Source organism: Balaenoptera physalus, assembly GCF_965194825.1.
Source record: "Balaenoptera physalus genome assembly, chromosome: X".
Lineage (NCBI taxonomy): Eukaryota > Metazoa > Chordata > Mammalia > Artiodactyla > Balaenopteridae > Balaenoptera > Balaenoptera physalus.
This window is the reverse complement of record NC_138903.1, coordinates 32980260-32999654: the sequence shown is the minus strand read 5'-3', so window position 1 is coordinate 32999654 and position 19395 is coordinate 32980260. Positions and strand designations below refer to the sequence as shown.

Genomic DNA, 19395 nt, shown 5'->3' with positions numbered 1-19395 from the left:
CATGCACCCCTATGTTCAAAGCAGCACTAATCACAATAGGCAAGACATGGAAACAACCTAAATATCCACCAACAGATGAATGGATAAAGAAGATGTGGTACATATATACAATGGAATACTACTCAGCCAAAAAAAGAATGAAATCATGCCATCTGTAGCAAGATGGATGCAACTAGAGATTATCATACTAAGTGAATTTAAGTCAGAAAGAAAAAGGCAAATACCATATGATATCACCTATATGTGGAATCTAAAATATGACACAAATGAACCTATCTATGAAACAGAAACAGAATCACAAACATAGAGGACAGACTGGTGGTTGCCAGGGGGGAGGGTGTTGAGGGAGGGATAGAGTGGGAGACTGGGGTTAGCAGATGTAAGCTTTTATATATAGAATGGATAAACACCAAGGTCCTACTGTATAGCACAGAGAACTATATTCAATATCTTATGATAAACCATAATGAAAAAGAATATATAAAAGAATATATAGATACGTATAACTGAATCACTTTGCTGTACAGCATAAATTAACACAACATTGTAAATCAACTATACTTCAATAAAAAATATTGATTAAGAAATTTTAAAAAACAATAAACTAGAGAGGTGGATGGTTAATCTTGTATCCTGCTACCTTCCTGAATTCATTTATTAGTTCTAATAGTTTTTGTGTGGAGACTTTAGGGTTCTCTATAGAGAGTACCATGTCATTTGCAAACAGGGACAGTTTTACCTCTTCCCTTCCAATTTGGATACTTTTTATTTCTTTTCTTGTCTGATTGCATGCAAGGACTTCCAACACAATGTTGAATAGAAGTGAGAGTGGATGATACCCTTTGATTTTAAGAGCCACTGATATTCACAAGTGCTGGACTAAGAAATGATCTAAAATATACAAAGCAACAGTTTCCTCTCCCTGAATCCTTTCCAAACACCTTTAGATTCTTAGAATTTTATTCACTATTCAGTTTTGTCTACTTGTGCTGCTCTTGCCCCATTTTCATTTGGACAAATAATAGTTTGCACTGACATTTCCAATTACAGATACCTCTTCTGAAGAAGGTAACATCCAGGATAAGATCTGAAACATGACAATCTAGCATCACAATTTTAAGCATTTTTGAAATGTTCACACATGACATAGTTAATAGCATGTCTCCCAGGTTCTCATTCACACTTCCTTCTCTGACTGAGAAAAGTCAAATCCAAATGGACTCTATTCTGGGTGTCTAATTTCAATTACTGGAGCATTTCAGATAGGAGAGCAATTGTGACTCTCAGAAGGCTCAATATAAAGAGGTTTAAGATTATTTAAATATTACGCATTACCATAAACAACAAAATATAAAAGCAATTAGATCTCTAAGTATATTCACGGCTAATGCGATTCTACTTTCTTAAGGATTTGGAGAGGTTTTATGAAGCCTTTGTCAGAAATATACTCAGAGACTGACACCACCCCTCCTCAGAACAGCACAGCAGAAGAAAGGACAGACAAATGATCTATGACTGTATACTCAAAGAAACATCTTCAGAGGGCCAGAGAACAAGAAGGGCTTTTAGAATTTTAATTTTAATTCTTCTGCTTTCCAGGATGGCAAATCTGTGGTACGTGAGCCTCCACTCTCCTCTACTTCAATAACTGCAGACAAGATTAACACCATGTGAAGAAATTATGATCAATCCATTGACAGTGGTTCCTAGAGGTCATTCTTGGCCGAGTACAGGGGTTGCCAAATTTTTTCTATAAGGTACCAGAGAGTAAATATTTTAAGCTTTTCAGCTATATGATTTCTGTCCACTTAACTTCACCTTTATAGCACAAAAGCAGCCACAGACAATATATTAAAAAATGAATGTGGCTGTGTACCCATAAAACTTTACTTGTAGACAATGAAATTTAAATTTGATATAATTTTCTGGTGTTACTCAATATTCCTCTATTGATTTTTTTCAACCATTTAAAAATATAAAAATCATTATTTGCTAGTAGGCTGCACAAAGACAGGTGGTAAACTAGACTTAGCTATAGTTTGCCAACTCTTGTTCCTAGTACAGTTGTTTTATTTTGCACACAAGGAAATAGGGCACAAAAAGGTAAGTGACTTGTTTAAAATCACATGAATGACCTCTGGCAGAGCTAGTCATTTTGTGTCAAACTGTCTTAAAGATGGTCTAAATTGGCTCTTTATTATTATATTTCCCCTCAATGATAAGAACCAAGTGACATACTCTCCTTTAAGAAAATAAGCTTTCTCCTGGATCATTTTGAAATATATCTTTATTATTTAAAGAGTCAGTATAGGATCATATGGAGTATATACGCTTATGTGCATGGATTTGTAAGTTGAAATCATTTTTCAGTTTTACTACAAATGTACTCCTGTTCTTTAAAAGTGAGCTAATCCCAGTATTTGCAACCAGTCCATTTTATAACGCATACGTAACTCAAAAATTAAGTGTAACATATTCAGAGAATAGATTTAGTCGGTTTCACAAAAAGAAACTATAGAAGGCCTATTATACTTGAAATAGTTTTCTTAAGAAACGAAATAATCTTCATGAAAATATATTCAATTCTACTTAAGACCAAGAAATATCTTGGGAAAAACATTTTTTTATTTATTCTTCAACATCAAAGGAGCACCCTTGATGGTAGAGGATACCCCTGTCCTTGTGATTTGAGCATTTTCATAGATAAAATTGTGCCGATGAGCTGGCTTTTTGTCAAACATCTTGTTAGTAGTGTCAACTTTGGCTTTTACATTCACTGGTGGTATGGTAACTTGAGGTAACCCATTAATATCATACAACCAGTACATATCTGCTGTCTGGAAACAAAGAGAGGAAGAGATTTTATATGCAATATCCAGGGACTGAGAAAAATGTAAGAAAAAGTTTACCAAATTAACACCTTCTCTCTTCTCCATGAAAGGTACAGGAAGGGCACAAAACTGAAACTGCACTGATAATAAATAATTAACATGGAAAATAAATTCAGGAAAGCATTTGGCTTTATGAATTAAAAACTATTCACTAAAAAGTCTCGCGTACTTAGAGGTCTGCCCTCTGGATGAACTAAGCATCCATCTGATCTAAAGGGAAGCCATCTACTTGGTTTGCATGAGACCACTGCCCAGCATAAACTATATGTAATGGAAATAATACGTCACAAGATTTATCTATGGGAATTTCAGTGTGGCTATAGAACTGACTGGTAAATATGCCAAGCTTCTGTTTTTTAGATTATGAAAGCACATCACTAATATAACTATTTGTAATTACTGAGCATGATGCAAACTCATTAATGACAATCATAATCTAAAACCAGGTCAGTACAACTTATACAGGGATTTACTTAAAAATCCTTCATTTCTTCTGCATTTTTGTACAGAATAGCAATATTGAGTGAGGCAGTCTAGCATTTTCTGCACATTTATGTTCATACTTAAATCCCATCACTCTTACAGAGTTTTCTAATGCTACCTGTGTTTATCTAGGCCATCTTCTTCACATAAGAGTTGTACCATGTATGTTCATTCAGGAGACGTTCGGGCCAAGAGAATACTGCGGTAACATCAGGGTTTAATGTGTAATGTGATATCTATCACCGAATGCTAAGTGCAGGAATTTCTTGCCACTGGAATGGCCCTGTTTTAATCGTAACTGGCTCTTTTGTCCAGTGCTCATAGTAGTTAAGTATTCAGGATCAACAGCACAAAGAGATGGAGAGATATACCACATTCTTGGATTGGAAGAATCAATATTATCAAAATGACTCTACTACCCAAAACAATCTACAGATTCAATGCAATCCCTATCAAATTACCAAATGGCATTTTTCACAGAATTAGAACAAAAAAATTTTACAATTTGTATGGAGACACAAAAGACCCTGAATAGCCAAAGCAATCTTGAGAAAGAAAAATGGAGCGGGATGAATCAGGTTCCCTGACTTCAGACTATACTACAAAGCTACAGTAATCAGGACGTATGGTACTGGCACAAAAACAGAAATATAGATAAATGGAACAGGACAGAAAGCCCAGAGATAAACCCACGCACCTATGGTCAACTAATCTATGACGAAGGAAGCAAGGATATACAATGCAGAAAAGATAGCCTCTTCAATAAGTGGTGCTGGGAAAACTGGACAGCTAAATGAAAGAAATTAGAACACTGCCTAATACCATACACAAAAATAAACTCAATGGATAAAAGACCTAAATGTAAGGCCGGATACTATAAAACTCTTAGAGGAAAACATAGGAAGAACACTCTTTCACATAAATTGTAGCAATATCTTTTTTGATCCACCCCATGGAGTAATGAAAATAAAAACAAAAATAAACAAATGGGACCTAATCAAATTTACAAGCTTTTGCACCACAAAGGAAACCATAAACAAAATGAAATGACAACCTACAGAATGGGAGAAAGTATTTGCAAACGATGCTACCAACAAGGGATTAATCTCCAAAATATACAAACAGCTCATGCAGCTCAATAACAAAAAAACAAACAACCCAATCAAAAAATGGGTGGAAGATCTAAATAGACATTTCTCCAAAGAAGACATACAGATAGCCAAAAAGCACATGAAAAGATGCTCAACATCACTAATTATTAGAGAAATGCAAATCAAAACTACAATGAGGTACCACCTCACACCTGTCAGAATGGTCATCATCAAAAAGTCTACACACAATAAATGCTGGAGAGGGTGTGGAGAAAAGTGCAACCCTCTTGCACTGTTGGTGGGAATGTAAATTGGTACAGTCACTATGGAGAACAGTATGGAGGTTCCTTAAAAAACTAAAAATAGAGCTACCATATGATCCAGCAATCCCACTCCTGGGCATATACCCAGAGAAAACCCATAGTTCGAAAAGATATATGCACCACAATGTTCATTGCAGTGCTATTTACAATAGCCAGGACATGGAAGCAACCTAAATGTCCATCGACAGATGAATGGATAAAGAAGATGTGGTACATATATACAATGGAATATTACTCAGCCATAAAAAAAAGAACGAAATAATGCCATTTGTTGCAACATGGATGCAACTATAGATTATCATACTAAGTGAAGTAAGTCAGAAACAGAAAGATAAATATCATATGATATCTCTTATATGTGGAATCTTAAAAAATGGTACAAAGGAACTTATTTACAAAACAGAAATAGAGTCACAAATGTACAAAACAAACTTATGTTTACCGGAGGGAAAGGGGGGAGGGAGGGATAAATTGGGAGATTGGGATTGACATATACACGCTACTATATATAAAATAGATAACTAATAAGGACCTACTATATAGCACAGGGAACTTTACTCAATACTCTGTAATGACCGATATGGGAAAAGAATCTAAAAAAGAGTGGAAATATGTATATGTATAAGTGATCCACTTTGCTGTACAGCAGAAATTAACACAACATTGTAAATCAACTATACTCTAACTTAAAAAAAAGTCTTTCTCTGTGCTATACAATAAGTTCTCATTAGTTATCTATTTTATACATAGAATCAATAGTGTATATATGTCAATCCCAACCTCCCAAAAATAAATAAAATAAAATTGATTAACTGATAAAAAAATTCAAATAATTTTGCAATAAGTGATGCTGTGTGTTTGTATACATATAGTATATATAATCCAAATATAAATATATTCCTAAGAAGTTGTTCATGTCCTTTATTTCAATACTTTAGATAGTAATAAGAACATATTTATTTTATAAAGATTAAATATTACAGTTCTTATATCTATAGTTAACTTTCTTCCAATTGTGAAAAGAACTCATGTTTTTGAAAACATTTTAAAGATATAGCTCTATATCTTCTATACTCAATCTCCCTTTGAAAATATAAATAAAAAAGCAGAAGTGAAAATAATATAAGAATAAACCAATACCTCCATGTAGCTAATGTGTGAAAGAATCACTGTGCTGATTCTTATAAAATAATGCCAAACTGACAATTATACTCAACTATTTATTTAAATGAATTTTAAAAAACAAGTATTTTTTAAACAGATGTAATTTCCATATTTAAATAATATCTCTCTAGTTTGAAAAGGAATCAACCAAAGCCAATGAACTCATGGAATAAATTCCCAAAGCTATGTTTTAAAGGGCACATTCTTATGAATGGAAACAACATTAGCTGATGTGGCCTGTACCCAGGTACATCCCTCAGACGTTTCCATTTCATTGCCGCCCAATTTCCAATTGCCAGTATCTGCACCTCTTTGACTTGAAGTTTTTCAGAAACTCCAGAAGGCTTCTGTGCTGCCAGGGAATTAACAATTCCTGGGAACATTCCTCAATCAATGATTGAACAGTAGTAGTTGGTGTATAAACTCTCCAACTCCCTGGCCCCCTCAGGTGTGAATATTCTGAGGTGTGAGTTCCACATGATTTCCCAGAGAACTCCCATGGCTTTAAATTCCTGGAGCCCACTCTGGTAATTGCCTTGATAAAAGCACCCTTTATTGGTTTCTATTCCTTCTGTGTCTCATATCCTGGCTTCTCTACATCTGTTTCCTGTGATCACATGGTAAATATGCTACATGGACTTGAATCCTTATTTCAGGATCTGCTTATGAGAAAATACAAACCAAGATATATATATATATCTATATATAGATATATATATAGATATATAGATATATATATATCCCACAGTTTCATGGCAATGGCCAGTTCCTTTAAAACCAATACATATTACTTATGCCTATGCCTAGCTATGTCTCTAGTTATACCAGGTCCCTCTACATATAAATATTTCTTTTGTACAAGCCTTATATGTTTTATCTTGGGTAATTCTGATAGCCCTCAGAAGTTTATATAAATTATTTAAGATTCATCATGTCCACCATGGAAGTTGAGTGGACTGTCGACTCTCTTTGAGTCACACTGCTTTTTGTAATACTCTGACCAAGTTAACTTAAGTCTAGCAAAGCTATATGCCTTGTATAACAGTGGGGAAGAGACACTTTTTAATCATTCTAAATATGGTTTAATTGAAAGGGAACTTATGAAGCTTGCTAACATGGTTGTTGAAGTTTGTATAGGGTAATATTTAACTAAACTGTTCTTAAGAATCCTACTTTTTATTTCCAAGTAAAGCACAATGAAGACCATAGGTTTCATATATGTTACAAGTATTAATTGACTTAATGCTTAAAACCAACAGTTTACAAAAGATAATAATGTAAACAATAATTTTTATTTAGATAATGAACTAACTTTTAAAATTCTTCACATTTATCATGTGAGACATCATGGTGTTATCATTAATAGCAGGGTTTTGGAGTCAGATAGACAATGTTTGAACCATGATTTCAAAATCATTGATTTGATATATATATAATAACCTTTATGAACCCCAAGGGCATTATACTTAGCATAAAAAGCCAATCTCAAAAGGTTACATATAATTCCATTTATATAATATTTTAGAAATTATGAAATCAAAGGGATGGAGAAAAGATTACTAGTTGCCGGGGTAGAGAGGGAGTTACAGTATTGGACATGACTAGAAAGGGTTAGCAAGACATAGTTCCCTTGCTGTGATGGAAGAGTTCTCCATCTCACTTGTGACTGTAGTTATACACATCTATACATGGGTTCAAACTGTCTAGAACCAGACATGCACTCACACACACACACACACACACACAAACACACACAAATGCATGTGAAAAATGTAAAAAATAGAATAAGGTCTCTAGCCTAGTTAACACTATTTTGTTAAGTTAATATCTTTGTATTGATATTTTACTACAGCTATATAAGACGTCACCATTGGGAGAGCTGGGGGAAGGATTCATAGGACTCTGTATACTATTTTTATATCTTTACATATTTATTTAAATTAAAAAATATGAGATCTATGAGTCAATTGAAAATTTGAACACTAAATGGATATTTGGTATGTACTGATGTTAAGGAATTATTGTTAAATTTTAGATGTGATAATGGTATTACGGTTAAGATTTTTGTCTTTTAGAGATTAGTAGAAAATACTTGCAGATAGTAGGATGTCTGGCATTTTCTTCAAAATAATATGGGAAGTCAGGAAGGGGGTGGGAATATATTTGAAGCAGGAGTGGCCTTGAGTTGATAAGTGTTCATATGGGATGATGAGCACGTGTGGATTAATTATTCTCTCCATTTCTACACGTATTTGGAATTTTCCATAATAAAAATAGGATCAACAAAATAGTGACTTCTTAAATCCAAATAGTGATTTCTCAATTTTCCCCATATATACTTTATCAAACTATATTACTTCAGACTAAATGAAAATGTTATATTCTCAGTTGATCCTATATACTAACTTATTCTTTCACAGAAACCCTTCAATTCTGCTGCCACTGATTTAATTGTCAATTCTGCATAGGGAAATCAGAAACAGAATTTTGTTGGTAAAACCTCCTAAGTAGTTAATTTCAGAAATGTCCACCATATGCTATAAACTGAATATAATTTTATTCACAAATCTATTTTAAAAATATCATTTTAAGAAGGAAATACATCAACATGATCATTTAAAATCAAATATTAACACAGGAGTGGGTTATGTGCAGCAAGGCTCCAGAGGCTTTATATTTTTATTACCTGGGTTGTAAGGACTCTAAGATGAAAAATAAAAATAATTTTCTCATGCAATAGTCAACATTTTTCTCTATTCATTAAAACAGTAACAACACATTTTTCTGCCAATGGTGCTGCTTAATTAGTGTCTGATTCAGAAGTCTAGTAGACACTTTGGCATCAGTAGTTGTGTCTCAAAACATGACTACAAGTCCCTTGTGCCTGTGCTACTGAAAACAGACAGCGGCAATAGGCATCTTTTCAGAAATAACTTGAAAGTTATCTTAAGCCAAAAAGTTCCTAGTGGCATATATGTGGGAAATTTTATGGAGAAGTGTTGCTTATTGGATAAATTTTCAGAATTGTACTTACCTTAACTTTTAATAAAATGATCACTTTAACATTATTTTACATTAATGACCCATCTCACATCGTTCTTTTTTTCCAATTCAAGATAAATTTTATCTTCTATTTAATTTACTTCATTTTAGACTTTAACATTTTGAAAGCATCTTATCCCTTAATCAAAGGTTTCAAAATCTCTATCGCAAATCACCTAAAGTCTTTGAATAGGTTATTACAGAAAATAATATGTGACTATACAAATCACTTTACAGTCATTATTTATCTCTTCCACAATTCCTTAATATGGAAGAGAAATAATTTCCTATTTTCACTGGTGATAACAATATTTTTGGTTATACTGCACATTTAAAATTTCTTTATTGACCAAAAGGAAATTAAAACAAGACAGAGCAGTTGAAATATGTTGACTTTTGCAAGATAATGTTGCTATTCTTTATCTGTGATCATTGGGTGAAACCTTTTCTCCCAAAGTCATTTAATGACTTTTGTGACATCAAACATTCTTGACTACTGCCTTTGTAGAACTCACCTGTATTGCTAATGTTGCTGTGTATTTCCTGCTGTACATTTTGGGTTTAAAACCCACAACGATTAGAGTTCCTTCAGTGTCAAAAGGAAGAAGTTCTCCAACCTGAGGTTTTACAAAAAACTCAGGATCACTGCCAGGTAGGAAGTATGCCATGAATGGCTCGGGATTTCTGGAACAAAAATATAATATAAACCTTTAAAATTGTATCATTACCCTGTTCTCTTTATGAGAACTTGATGCGTAGGGCTTGGTTTATATCCTGTTGCATAGGACTACAGTTAAACATTAATGCTGCTATGCAGCTGTGAGTCTGATACTTGTTACTTGATGGAATGCTTACAGAGTAATAGTGAGGAGGCATTTTTTAAATTACCGAAAAGTGTCATTCTTTGCAGGGTGACAAAAATGGAATCTTAAAGATATTTTCAATCACATTTTATTTTTATAGTGTACAAAGAATACAATGCTGTCCCTATAAAAACTGGAAGAACTCAATGTCCCAAATGAAAATTCAATTATTTTTAAATAAATTAATATGTAAAATGCCTGACCACAGCAGCTATCATAAAGCCTTTGTTTTTACTATTATTCCAATGTGATATTTGCTCACTCTCCTTCAGTTTTCCACTTGCTAAGTAAGACATAAATACTTTACAGGTTCATTAAAGATTCTTGGGCCTGAAGATGAGCTGCTATGATCTGAAGTGAACTGAGTGACATTTAAGATTCAAGTGACCATCCTGAAGTCAAGGTAGATTACATTTGAGATGAAGACTGTGAAAGAAGTTGAGGAACTTCTTGGTAGAAGAAAGCAGGAGAGAGGCACAGTACATGGGAGGTTGTGAGGAATTTAAAATCCAAACTGACAGGGGAGATACAGGCAGAAGGTAAAGAACAGTTTCCTAGAAAAGATCCAACAGTGAAACATAGAAGAGCAGATGGGAGATTCAGGTTGGCACTCATTGATCCTTTCAGTAAATGTGTATTGAGTATCATAGCAGGTGGTCTGAGAAAGTGGACTAAGGATACAGATGGCTTAGACTGGAATCTTAGCTCTATCTGGGAGCATGACTTCAGGCAACTTGCCTAGTCTTTTTGAACCTCAGTTTTCATTCTGTTAAATTAATAATACCCATAAAGATTATTATCTTTCCTGGCACATGGAAAGTACCTGACAAGGACTAATTAGTATTAATATAGTCATTATGATTGTTATTGTTTTAAAACATTTTATTACCAGTGCTAGGCAATGATGCATGATCCAATAAATAAGAGATGTATAAAACAGAATATCCAGAGGGGTGATGTCAGGGAGATGGCAGAACAGGAAGCCCCAGATCAGTTCCATGGAGACACTGATTCAAAAATATGCAGGCCAATTTCCATTGTGAGAAATTCTGAAACCAGTTAAGAGGCTTCTGCCCTCCAGGTGAGTGCAAAATCAGCTGCTTTGAAGCTATTAGGAAAATTTGTGGATGCTGTCACCACAAGCTCTCCCTCCTGAGCACAGTACCACAGGATTAGGAGGAAATTCTCAGGTCTCACTTCTCCCAGGTGAAGAAAAGAGAAGAGTGGACCAGACATCCAACAACTGGATATTGGAGGTGTGGGGCTACTGGGGGACTGGCTTCTGTCTTGCATATCTTGAAGTATTGATGAGACCTGACACACTCTAGAAGCATGGTAGTTTCTGAGAACAAAAAAGAGCTGGACAGCATACTGGTTCTACAGAGGTCTCATGGTACGGCAGACAGAAACTGATATACCTCAGAAGGCTCTCCATAAGTGCAGAAAAAGAAGAGTGGAACATGCGTCCAAATTTCTGGCTTTTCAGTGGGCTGCTTAAGGTTCTGGTTTCTGTATTGCTTGCCTTATGGAACTGAGAGAACATGACAAACTCTAGATGCCTAGAGGCTGCTGAAAAAAAGATCTGGGCAGTGTGCTATTTCAGAGTACTCACACTACAGAAGACAGACACCAGAGGCAGCAAGAGATTACAAACTCCTGAGAAAACAGAAGCTGGCAAGCCCCTCTAATTAGTAATCTTCATACACAAGATCAGAAAGACATATTCACAGAAAAGATCTGAGAGGCCCCCTGAGTCTCTAGTTGCACTGCTTGGTGAAGACCTTTCCTTGTATAAAGCCAGTATGTAAAGAATGGGAGAGGTGGCTATTTTTTCAAATGTGTAGATACCAACACAAAGTTAAAAAGAATATGAAGAAACAGAAAAAAGTTACCCTGTTAAAGAAATAAAATAAGTCTCCAGAAACACACCATAAAGAAATGGAGGTATAGGAATTACTTGACAAATTATTCAAAATAACTGTCATGAAGATGTTCAACAATATCAGGAAAACAATGCATGAACAAAATGAGAATTTCAACAAAGAGATAGAAAATATAAAAAAAGACCAAACAAATTTTGGAGCTGAGGAATATAGCTGAAAAATTCACTGAAATGAAAAATTCACTAGAGGTTCAACAGATTTGATCAAGCAAAAGTAATCAGAGAATTTGAAGAAAAGTCATGTGAAATTATCCAGTCAGAGGAGCAAAAAGAAAAATAAATAAAATAGAGTGAAGAAAATCTAGGGGACTTACACAACAATATCAAGAGGACCAATATACACATTATGAGTCTCAGAAGGAAAAGAGAAAAATAGAGGCAGAAAGCTTATTTAAAGAAATAATGGCCGAAAACTTCCCAAATCTAGGGAAGGAAATGGACATCAGATTCAGGAAGTCCAAAAGGCTCTAAATAGGATGAAACCAAATAACTCCACAATGAGATGCATAATCAAAATGTCAACAAAGCCAAAAAGAGAATTTGGAAATAGCAAGAGAAAAATAACTTATCACATACAAGGGAATCCTTGTAAGACTCTCAGCAGAAACCTTGTAAGCCTGAAATGAGAGGGATGATATATTTAAAGTGATAAAAAACAAACTGCTAAACAAAAATACTATAACCAGCAAAACCATCCTTCAAAAATGAAGTAGATACTTTCCCTGACAAAGAAAAGCTGAGGGAGCTAATCACCATTAGACCTGCCTTACAAGGCATGCTAAAGGGAGTCCTTCAAGTTGAAATGAAAAGATGCCAAACAGCCACACAAAAGCATGTGAAAGTATAAAGCTCACTGGTAAAGGTAAATATATAGAAAAATACACAAATTGAATAGTGTAACAGTGGTACATAAATCACTTTTAATTGTGGCATAAAAGTTAAAAAACAAAAGTATAAAAATAACTATAATTATAAAATATATTAATGGATACACAATATAAAATATGTAATTTGTACATCACTAACGAAGTATACAGATTTTGCATGCAGTTGAAGTCAAGTTATCAGCTTAAAATGGATTGTTAAACTTATGAGATGTTTTATGTAAGCCCTATGGTAACCACAAAGAAAACACCTACAGAAGATACCCAAAAGAAAATGAGAAAGGAATCAAAGCATGTTACTAGAAAAAAAATCAATACAACATAAAGGAAGACAGCAAGAGAAGAAAAGATGGACAAAAGAGCTATAAGACATAAAGAAAACAACAAAATGGCAATACTAAGTCCTTCCCTATTAATAATTACTTTAAATGTAAATCAAACTCCCCACTCAAAAGAGACAGTAGCTGATAGGATAAAAAACAAGATCCAAGTATATGCTGTCTAGAAGAGACTAACTTTGGGTTTAAAAATACACATAAGCTGAAAGTTTTAAAGGGAAGAAAGATGGCAAATGGTAAACAAAAGAGCATGGATGGCCTTACTTATATTAAGCAAAGCAGACTTAATAAAAAACTGTCACAGAAGACAAAGAAGGACCTTATATCAGATCAACTTGCCAGAATGATATAACAATTATACATATTATAACTATACATATGCCCAACAACAGAGTATGTAAATATATGTACCAAAGATTAACAGAAATCAAAGGAGAAATAGAAAGCAATAGAATAATAATAGGAGATTTCAAAATCCCATTTCCAATAATGGATAGAAAACCGAGAAAGAAGATCAACAAGAAAAAAGAAGACAGGAACAATTTTATAGACAAATGGTTCTAACAAATATACACAGAGCATTCCACTCAACACCAACAGCATTTACATTCCTTTCAGGGGCACATGGAACATTCTCAAGGACAGACTGCATGTTCGGTCACAAATCAAGTCTAAACAAATTTAAGAAGACTGAAATCCTACCAGTTGTCTTTTCCCACCACAGTGGAATGAAACTAGATATCAACAGCACAAGGAAAATTGGAAATACACAAATATGTGGAAATTAAACGATCAAATTTTAATTTTAAAAAAACCAATGAAATCTTGAACTACCAATGAACCAAAGAAGAAGTCAAAAAGGTGTTAGAAAATACCTTGAGACAAACGAAAATGAAAACACAACATTGCTTGTGGAATACAGCAAAAGTCGTACTAAGAGGGAAGTTTATAGTGATAAATGCCTACATTAAAAAAAAAAGAACTCAAATAAACAACCTAACTCTATACCTCAAGAAATTAGAAAAAGAAGAAACACTCAACCCAGAGTTAGCAGAAAGAAGGAAATAATAAAGAGTAGAGCAGAAATAAATCAGAGACAATAGACAAAAATCAACTAAAAGTGAAACTAAGAGTTGGTTTTTTGAAAAGAACAAAATCAACAAAAGTACCTAGACTAATTAAGAAAAAAAGAGAAGACAAATATATAAAATGATAAATGAAAAAGGACACATTACAATTGATGCCCCAGAAATGAAAATGATCATAAGAGACTGCTGTGAACAATTACATATCAAAAAACTGTATAACCTAGAAGAAATGAATAAATTCCCCCAAAAATGTAATCTACCAAGACAGAATCATGAATAAACAGAAAATCTGAACAGATCTATAAATATTAAGCACACTGAATCAGTAATCAAAATCCTCCCAACAAAGAAAAGCCCAAGAACAGATGGTGAATTCTACCAAATATTTAAAGAAGAATTAACATTAATCCATCTTAAACTCTTCCAAAATATTGAAAAGGAGGGAATACTTCCAAATACTTCCAAGCATAATTTATCCTGATGCCAAAGCCAGAAAAAGACACTACAAAAAAAGAAAACTACCGGCCAATATCCTTGATGAATATAGATGCAAAAATCCTCAACAAATGCTATCAAATTGAACTCAATGGCACATTAATAGGATCATACACCATGTCCAAATAGGATTTAACCATAGGATGCAAGGAAGGTTCCACATAAGAAAATCAATTAATATGATAAACCACTTTAACAGAATGAAGGATAAAAAACACATGATCATCTCTAGACATGCAGAAAAAAATCTGACAAAATTCAACACCCTTTTATGATTAAAAATACCTCAACAATCTAGGAATAGAAGAAAATTAGTTCACCATAATAGAGGCCACATATGCAAAGTCCACAGCTAATATCATATTCAATGCTGAAAAACCAAAAGCTTTTCCTCTGAGATCATTATCTCTGTTAGCAGATGACATGATTTTATTTGTAGAATGATTCCAGGAAAAACTGTTATAACTAATAAATGAATTCAGTAAAGTTGCAGGATACAAAATCAACATACAAAAATCAGTTGCATTACTATATACTAACAATGAACTATTTGAAAAAAGAAATGAAAAAAAAAATCCTATTTAAAATAGCATGAAAAAGAATACAGTTGGCCCTTGAACAACACAAGTTTGAACTGCATAGGTCCACTTATACATGGATTTTTAAAAATACATATACTACAGTACTACATGATCTGTGATTGGTTCAATATGTCAGTGTGGAGTCACATATAGGGAGGGCTGACTGTTGACTGCTGGAAGGTCAGCACCCCTAACTCCCATATTGTTCAAGGGTCAACTGTACTTAGACATAGATTTAACCAAGAATGTTAAGATCTGTACATTGAAAACTAACAGACAATGATGAAAGAAATTAGAGAAGACACAAATAAATGGAAAGATAATCTCCATATTCATGGATAGGAAGAATCAATATTGTTAAAACGTCCATATTATCCAAAGCAGTCTACAGATTCAATGCAATCCCCAGCAAAATCCCAATGGCATTTTTTGAAGAAATAATAAAAAAAATTGTAAAATGCATATGCAATCTTAAAGGACTCTGAATGGCCAAAACAATCTTGAGAAATAAAAACAAAGCTAGAGGCCTCATACTTAGTAACTTCAAAATTTATTACAAAGCTGCAGTAATCAATATGGAATGATACAGGAATAAAGACAGACATATAGACCAATGGAACAGAACAGAGAGCCTGGGGATAAATGCACACATATATAGTCAACTAATCTTCGACAAAGTTGCTGAAAATACACAATGGGGAAAGGATAGTCTCTTTAATAAATGGTGCTGAGAAAGTTGTATAACCATATACAAAAAAATTAAATTGGACCTCTATCTTATACCACTAACAAAAATCAACTCAAAATGGATTAAAGATATAAACATAAGACCTAAACCCTGTATAAATCAAAAGTAAAAATTTCAGAAGAAAACAAGGGAAAAGCTCCTTCACCTTACTCTTAGAAATGACTTTTTGGATATAACATCAAAAGCACTGGCAACAAAAGCAAAAATAAACAAGTAGGACTATATCACACTAAAATTTTTCTGCACAGCAAAGGAAAAAAAATCAACCAATGAAAAGGCAACCTCTGGACTGGGAGAAAATATTTGCATACCATATATCTGACAGGGGGGTAATATCTAAAATATATAAGGAACTCATACAACTCAATAGCAAGAAAACCCACAAATAACCCTATTAAAAAATGGGCACAGGACCTCAATAGATATTTTTCTAAAGAAGACAGACAAATGGCCAACAAGTATATGAAAAGGTGCTCAACATCACTGATCATCAGGGAAATGCAAATTGAAACCACAGTGGGACATCACCTCACACCTGTTCAAAAAGTCAAAAAATAAGTGCTGGCATGAATGTGGAAAAAAAGAAAACCACTGAACACTGCTGGTGGGATTTAAAATTGGTACAGCCATTGTGGAAAACTGTATGAAGTTTCCTCAAAAAGCTAAAATTGAATTACCATAGGATACAGCAATCCTACTTCTGGATTGTATATCTAAAGGAAATGAAATCAGTATCTCAAAGATATATCTGCATTCCCATGTTATTATAGCATTAATCACAAAAGCTAAGCTATGGAAATAATCTAAGTGTCTGTCCACAGTTGAATGGATAAAGAAATCTGGTATATACACAGAATGGAATATTATTTAGCCATAAAAAAGAAGGAAGTCTTGGGACATTTGGGACAACATGGATGAACCTGGAGAGCATTATGCTAAGTGAAATAAGCCAGATGAGAAAACAAATTCTGCATGATCTCACTTAAATGCAGAATCTAAAAATGCTGAACTCATAGAAGCAGAAAGTAGAACAATGATTGTCAGGGGCTGGAAGTTAGAGGAAATAGAGGAATACTGGGCAAAGGATACAAACTTTCAGTTATAAGATAAATAAATTCTGGCGATCTAATGTATAGCATGGAGCCTACAGTTAATAATAAGTATTGTACACTTGAGATTTGCTAAGATAAATCTTTAGTGTTCTCACCACACACACCAAAAAGGTAACTATGTGAGGTGTTGAACAGGTTACCTTGATTGGGAGAATCATTTCACAATATATATTGTATCTAATCATCACATTGTTTACCTTAAATATATACAACGTTTATTTGTCAATCATACCTCAGTATAGCTGGAAAAATAAAAAAATAAAATAAAATAACTTAATACAAAAGGATAAGCCTCTGATTGGAGAATTTCAAATCTCAGTGATGACAGATAACTACAGAAATTTTTCCTTTCTTTATGTGGCATTTCTTACATTATACTATCCAGTAGGGTACCTATACTGCTTCCATCTGCCAAAGTTAATGCCATATTTAACCTTCTAAAGGAACAGAAATTTTTATCACCTTTCCCAGGGCTATTGATACTGAAAATATAGCTTGAGGGTCTGACACATACTTTACCCTACCACAGTTCAGAATGGCCTGAATTTGAGGTTCACAGGATCCCAAGCTAAGATAGGGATGTGAACAAAGGTTTCTGTTTCTCTGTTGAGATGGGTTTGGAGGAGAGGAGACAGGAGCTGAGGCATCTTACCTAAATGGACACCCTGCCCACTACATACTACCAAATCTGGTAATTTACTTCATTCTTTGCTGTGACTGTGTTAAGATGTGTGTGTGTGTGTGTGTGTGTGTGTGTGTGTGTGTGTGTGTGTGCGCATGTGTGTGTGGGTGTGTGTATGTGTGGGTCTTAGGTAAATTGGAGACAGTGATATCTATTTAGTATTTAAAAAATTAAATTAAATAATGCTATATATGCAAAATATTTAGTAGGAATGAAACACATATTTACTATTGTGTTTAGTGTGTTGTTCTTAGGTAGGGCAGAAAAGAGGATAAGAAAACTGTGATGATCATGAATAATCACTCAAGTAGGCTCATTACTGTCCTAGATTTAACACAGCTCTGGATCTTTACTAGAAACACATTATTTTCAGTATTTTTAAAACAACAATATCATTAAGAATAATACTTGAGCTGTTTTGATACTTTAAACTCTATCATGTGTTTATCCTAACTCTTCAGAATACTTCTCATCCCTGAATCTTCATACCTAAAATTAACCATTGATAGACTCTGGTCCTTTTAAATAATGAAAATACAAAGTGAAATGTACTCCTTAAAATAGCTTTCCTTTGGTCCATCTCTCTTTCTTCCTCTCCTGAGGACCTTATGTCTTAGAGATCATTTAATTAATTAATTAATTTATTTATTTATTTATTTTTAACATCTTTATTGGAGTATAATTGATTTACAATGGTGTGTTAGTTTCTGCTTTATAACAAAGTGAATCAGTTATACATATACATATGTCCCCATATCTCTTCCCTCTTGCATCTCCCTCCCTCCCACCCTCCCTATCCCACCCCTCTAGGTGGTCACAAAGCACCGAGCTGATCTCCCTGTGCTATGCGGCTGCTTCCCACTAGCTATCTATTTTATGTTTGGTAGTATATATATGTCCATGCCACTCTCTTTGTCTCAGCTTACCCTTCCCCCTCCCCGTGTCCGCAAGTCCATTCTTTAGTAGGTCTGCGTCTTTATTCCCGTCTTGCCCCTAGGTTTTTCATGACTATTCTTTTTTTTTTTTTTTTTAGATTCCATACATACGTGTTAGCATACAGTATTTGTTTTCCTCTTTCTGACTTACTTCACTCTGTATGACAGTCTCTAGCTCCATCCACCTCACTACAATCAGTTTCGTTCCTTTTTATGGCTGAGTAATATTCCATTGTATATATGTGCCACATCTTCTTTATCCATTCATCGGTTGATGGACACTTAGGTTGCTTCATTGTCCTGGCTATTGCAAATAGAGCTGCAATGAACATTTTGGTACATGACTCTTTTGGAATTATGGCTTTCTCAGGGTATATGCCCAGTAGTGGGATTGCTGGGTCATATGGTAGTTCTATTTTTAGTTTTTTAAGGAACATCTATACTATTCTCCATAGTGGCTGTATCAATTTACATTCCCACCAACAGTGCAGGAGGGTTTCCTTTTCTCCACACCCTCTCCAGCATTTATTGTTTGTAGATTTTTTGATGATGGCCATTCTGACTGGTGTGAGATGATATCTCATTGTAGTTTTGATTTGCATTTCTCTAATGATTAAGGATGTTAAGCATTCTTTCATGTGTCTGTTGGCAATCTGTATATCTTCTTTGGAGAAATGTCTATTTAGGTCTTCTGCCCATTTTTGGATTGGGTTGTTTGTTTTTTTAATATTGA

The 19395-nt window shown here is 34.1% G+C and overlaps 1 protein-coding gene across 1 annotated transcript in view; it reads right to left on the bottom strand.

Annotated features, from left to right (window-relative positions):
- Positions 1-1666: 1666 nt before the first annotated feature.
- CFAP47 (cilia and flagella associated protein 47) overlaps positions 1667-19395 on the bottom strand; it is a 421910-nt gene continuing 404181 nt past the window's right edge. Inside the window, 2 exon segments of the mRNA XM_082446774.1 lie at positions 1667-2837; positions 9510-9678. Of these exon segments, the coding sequence (XP_082302900.1) occupies positions 2625-2837; positions 9510-9678 (382 nt within the window). The 3' untranslated portion in view covers positions 1667-2624.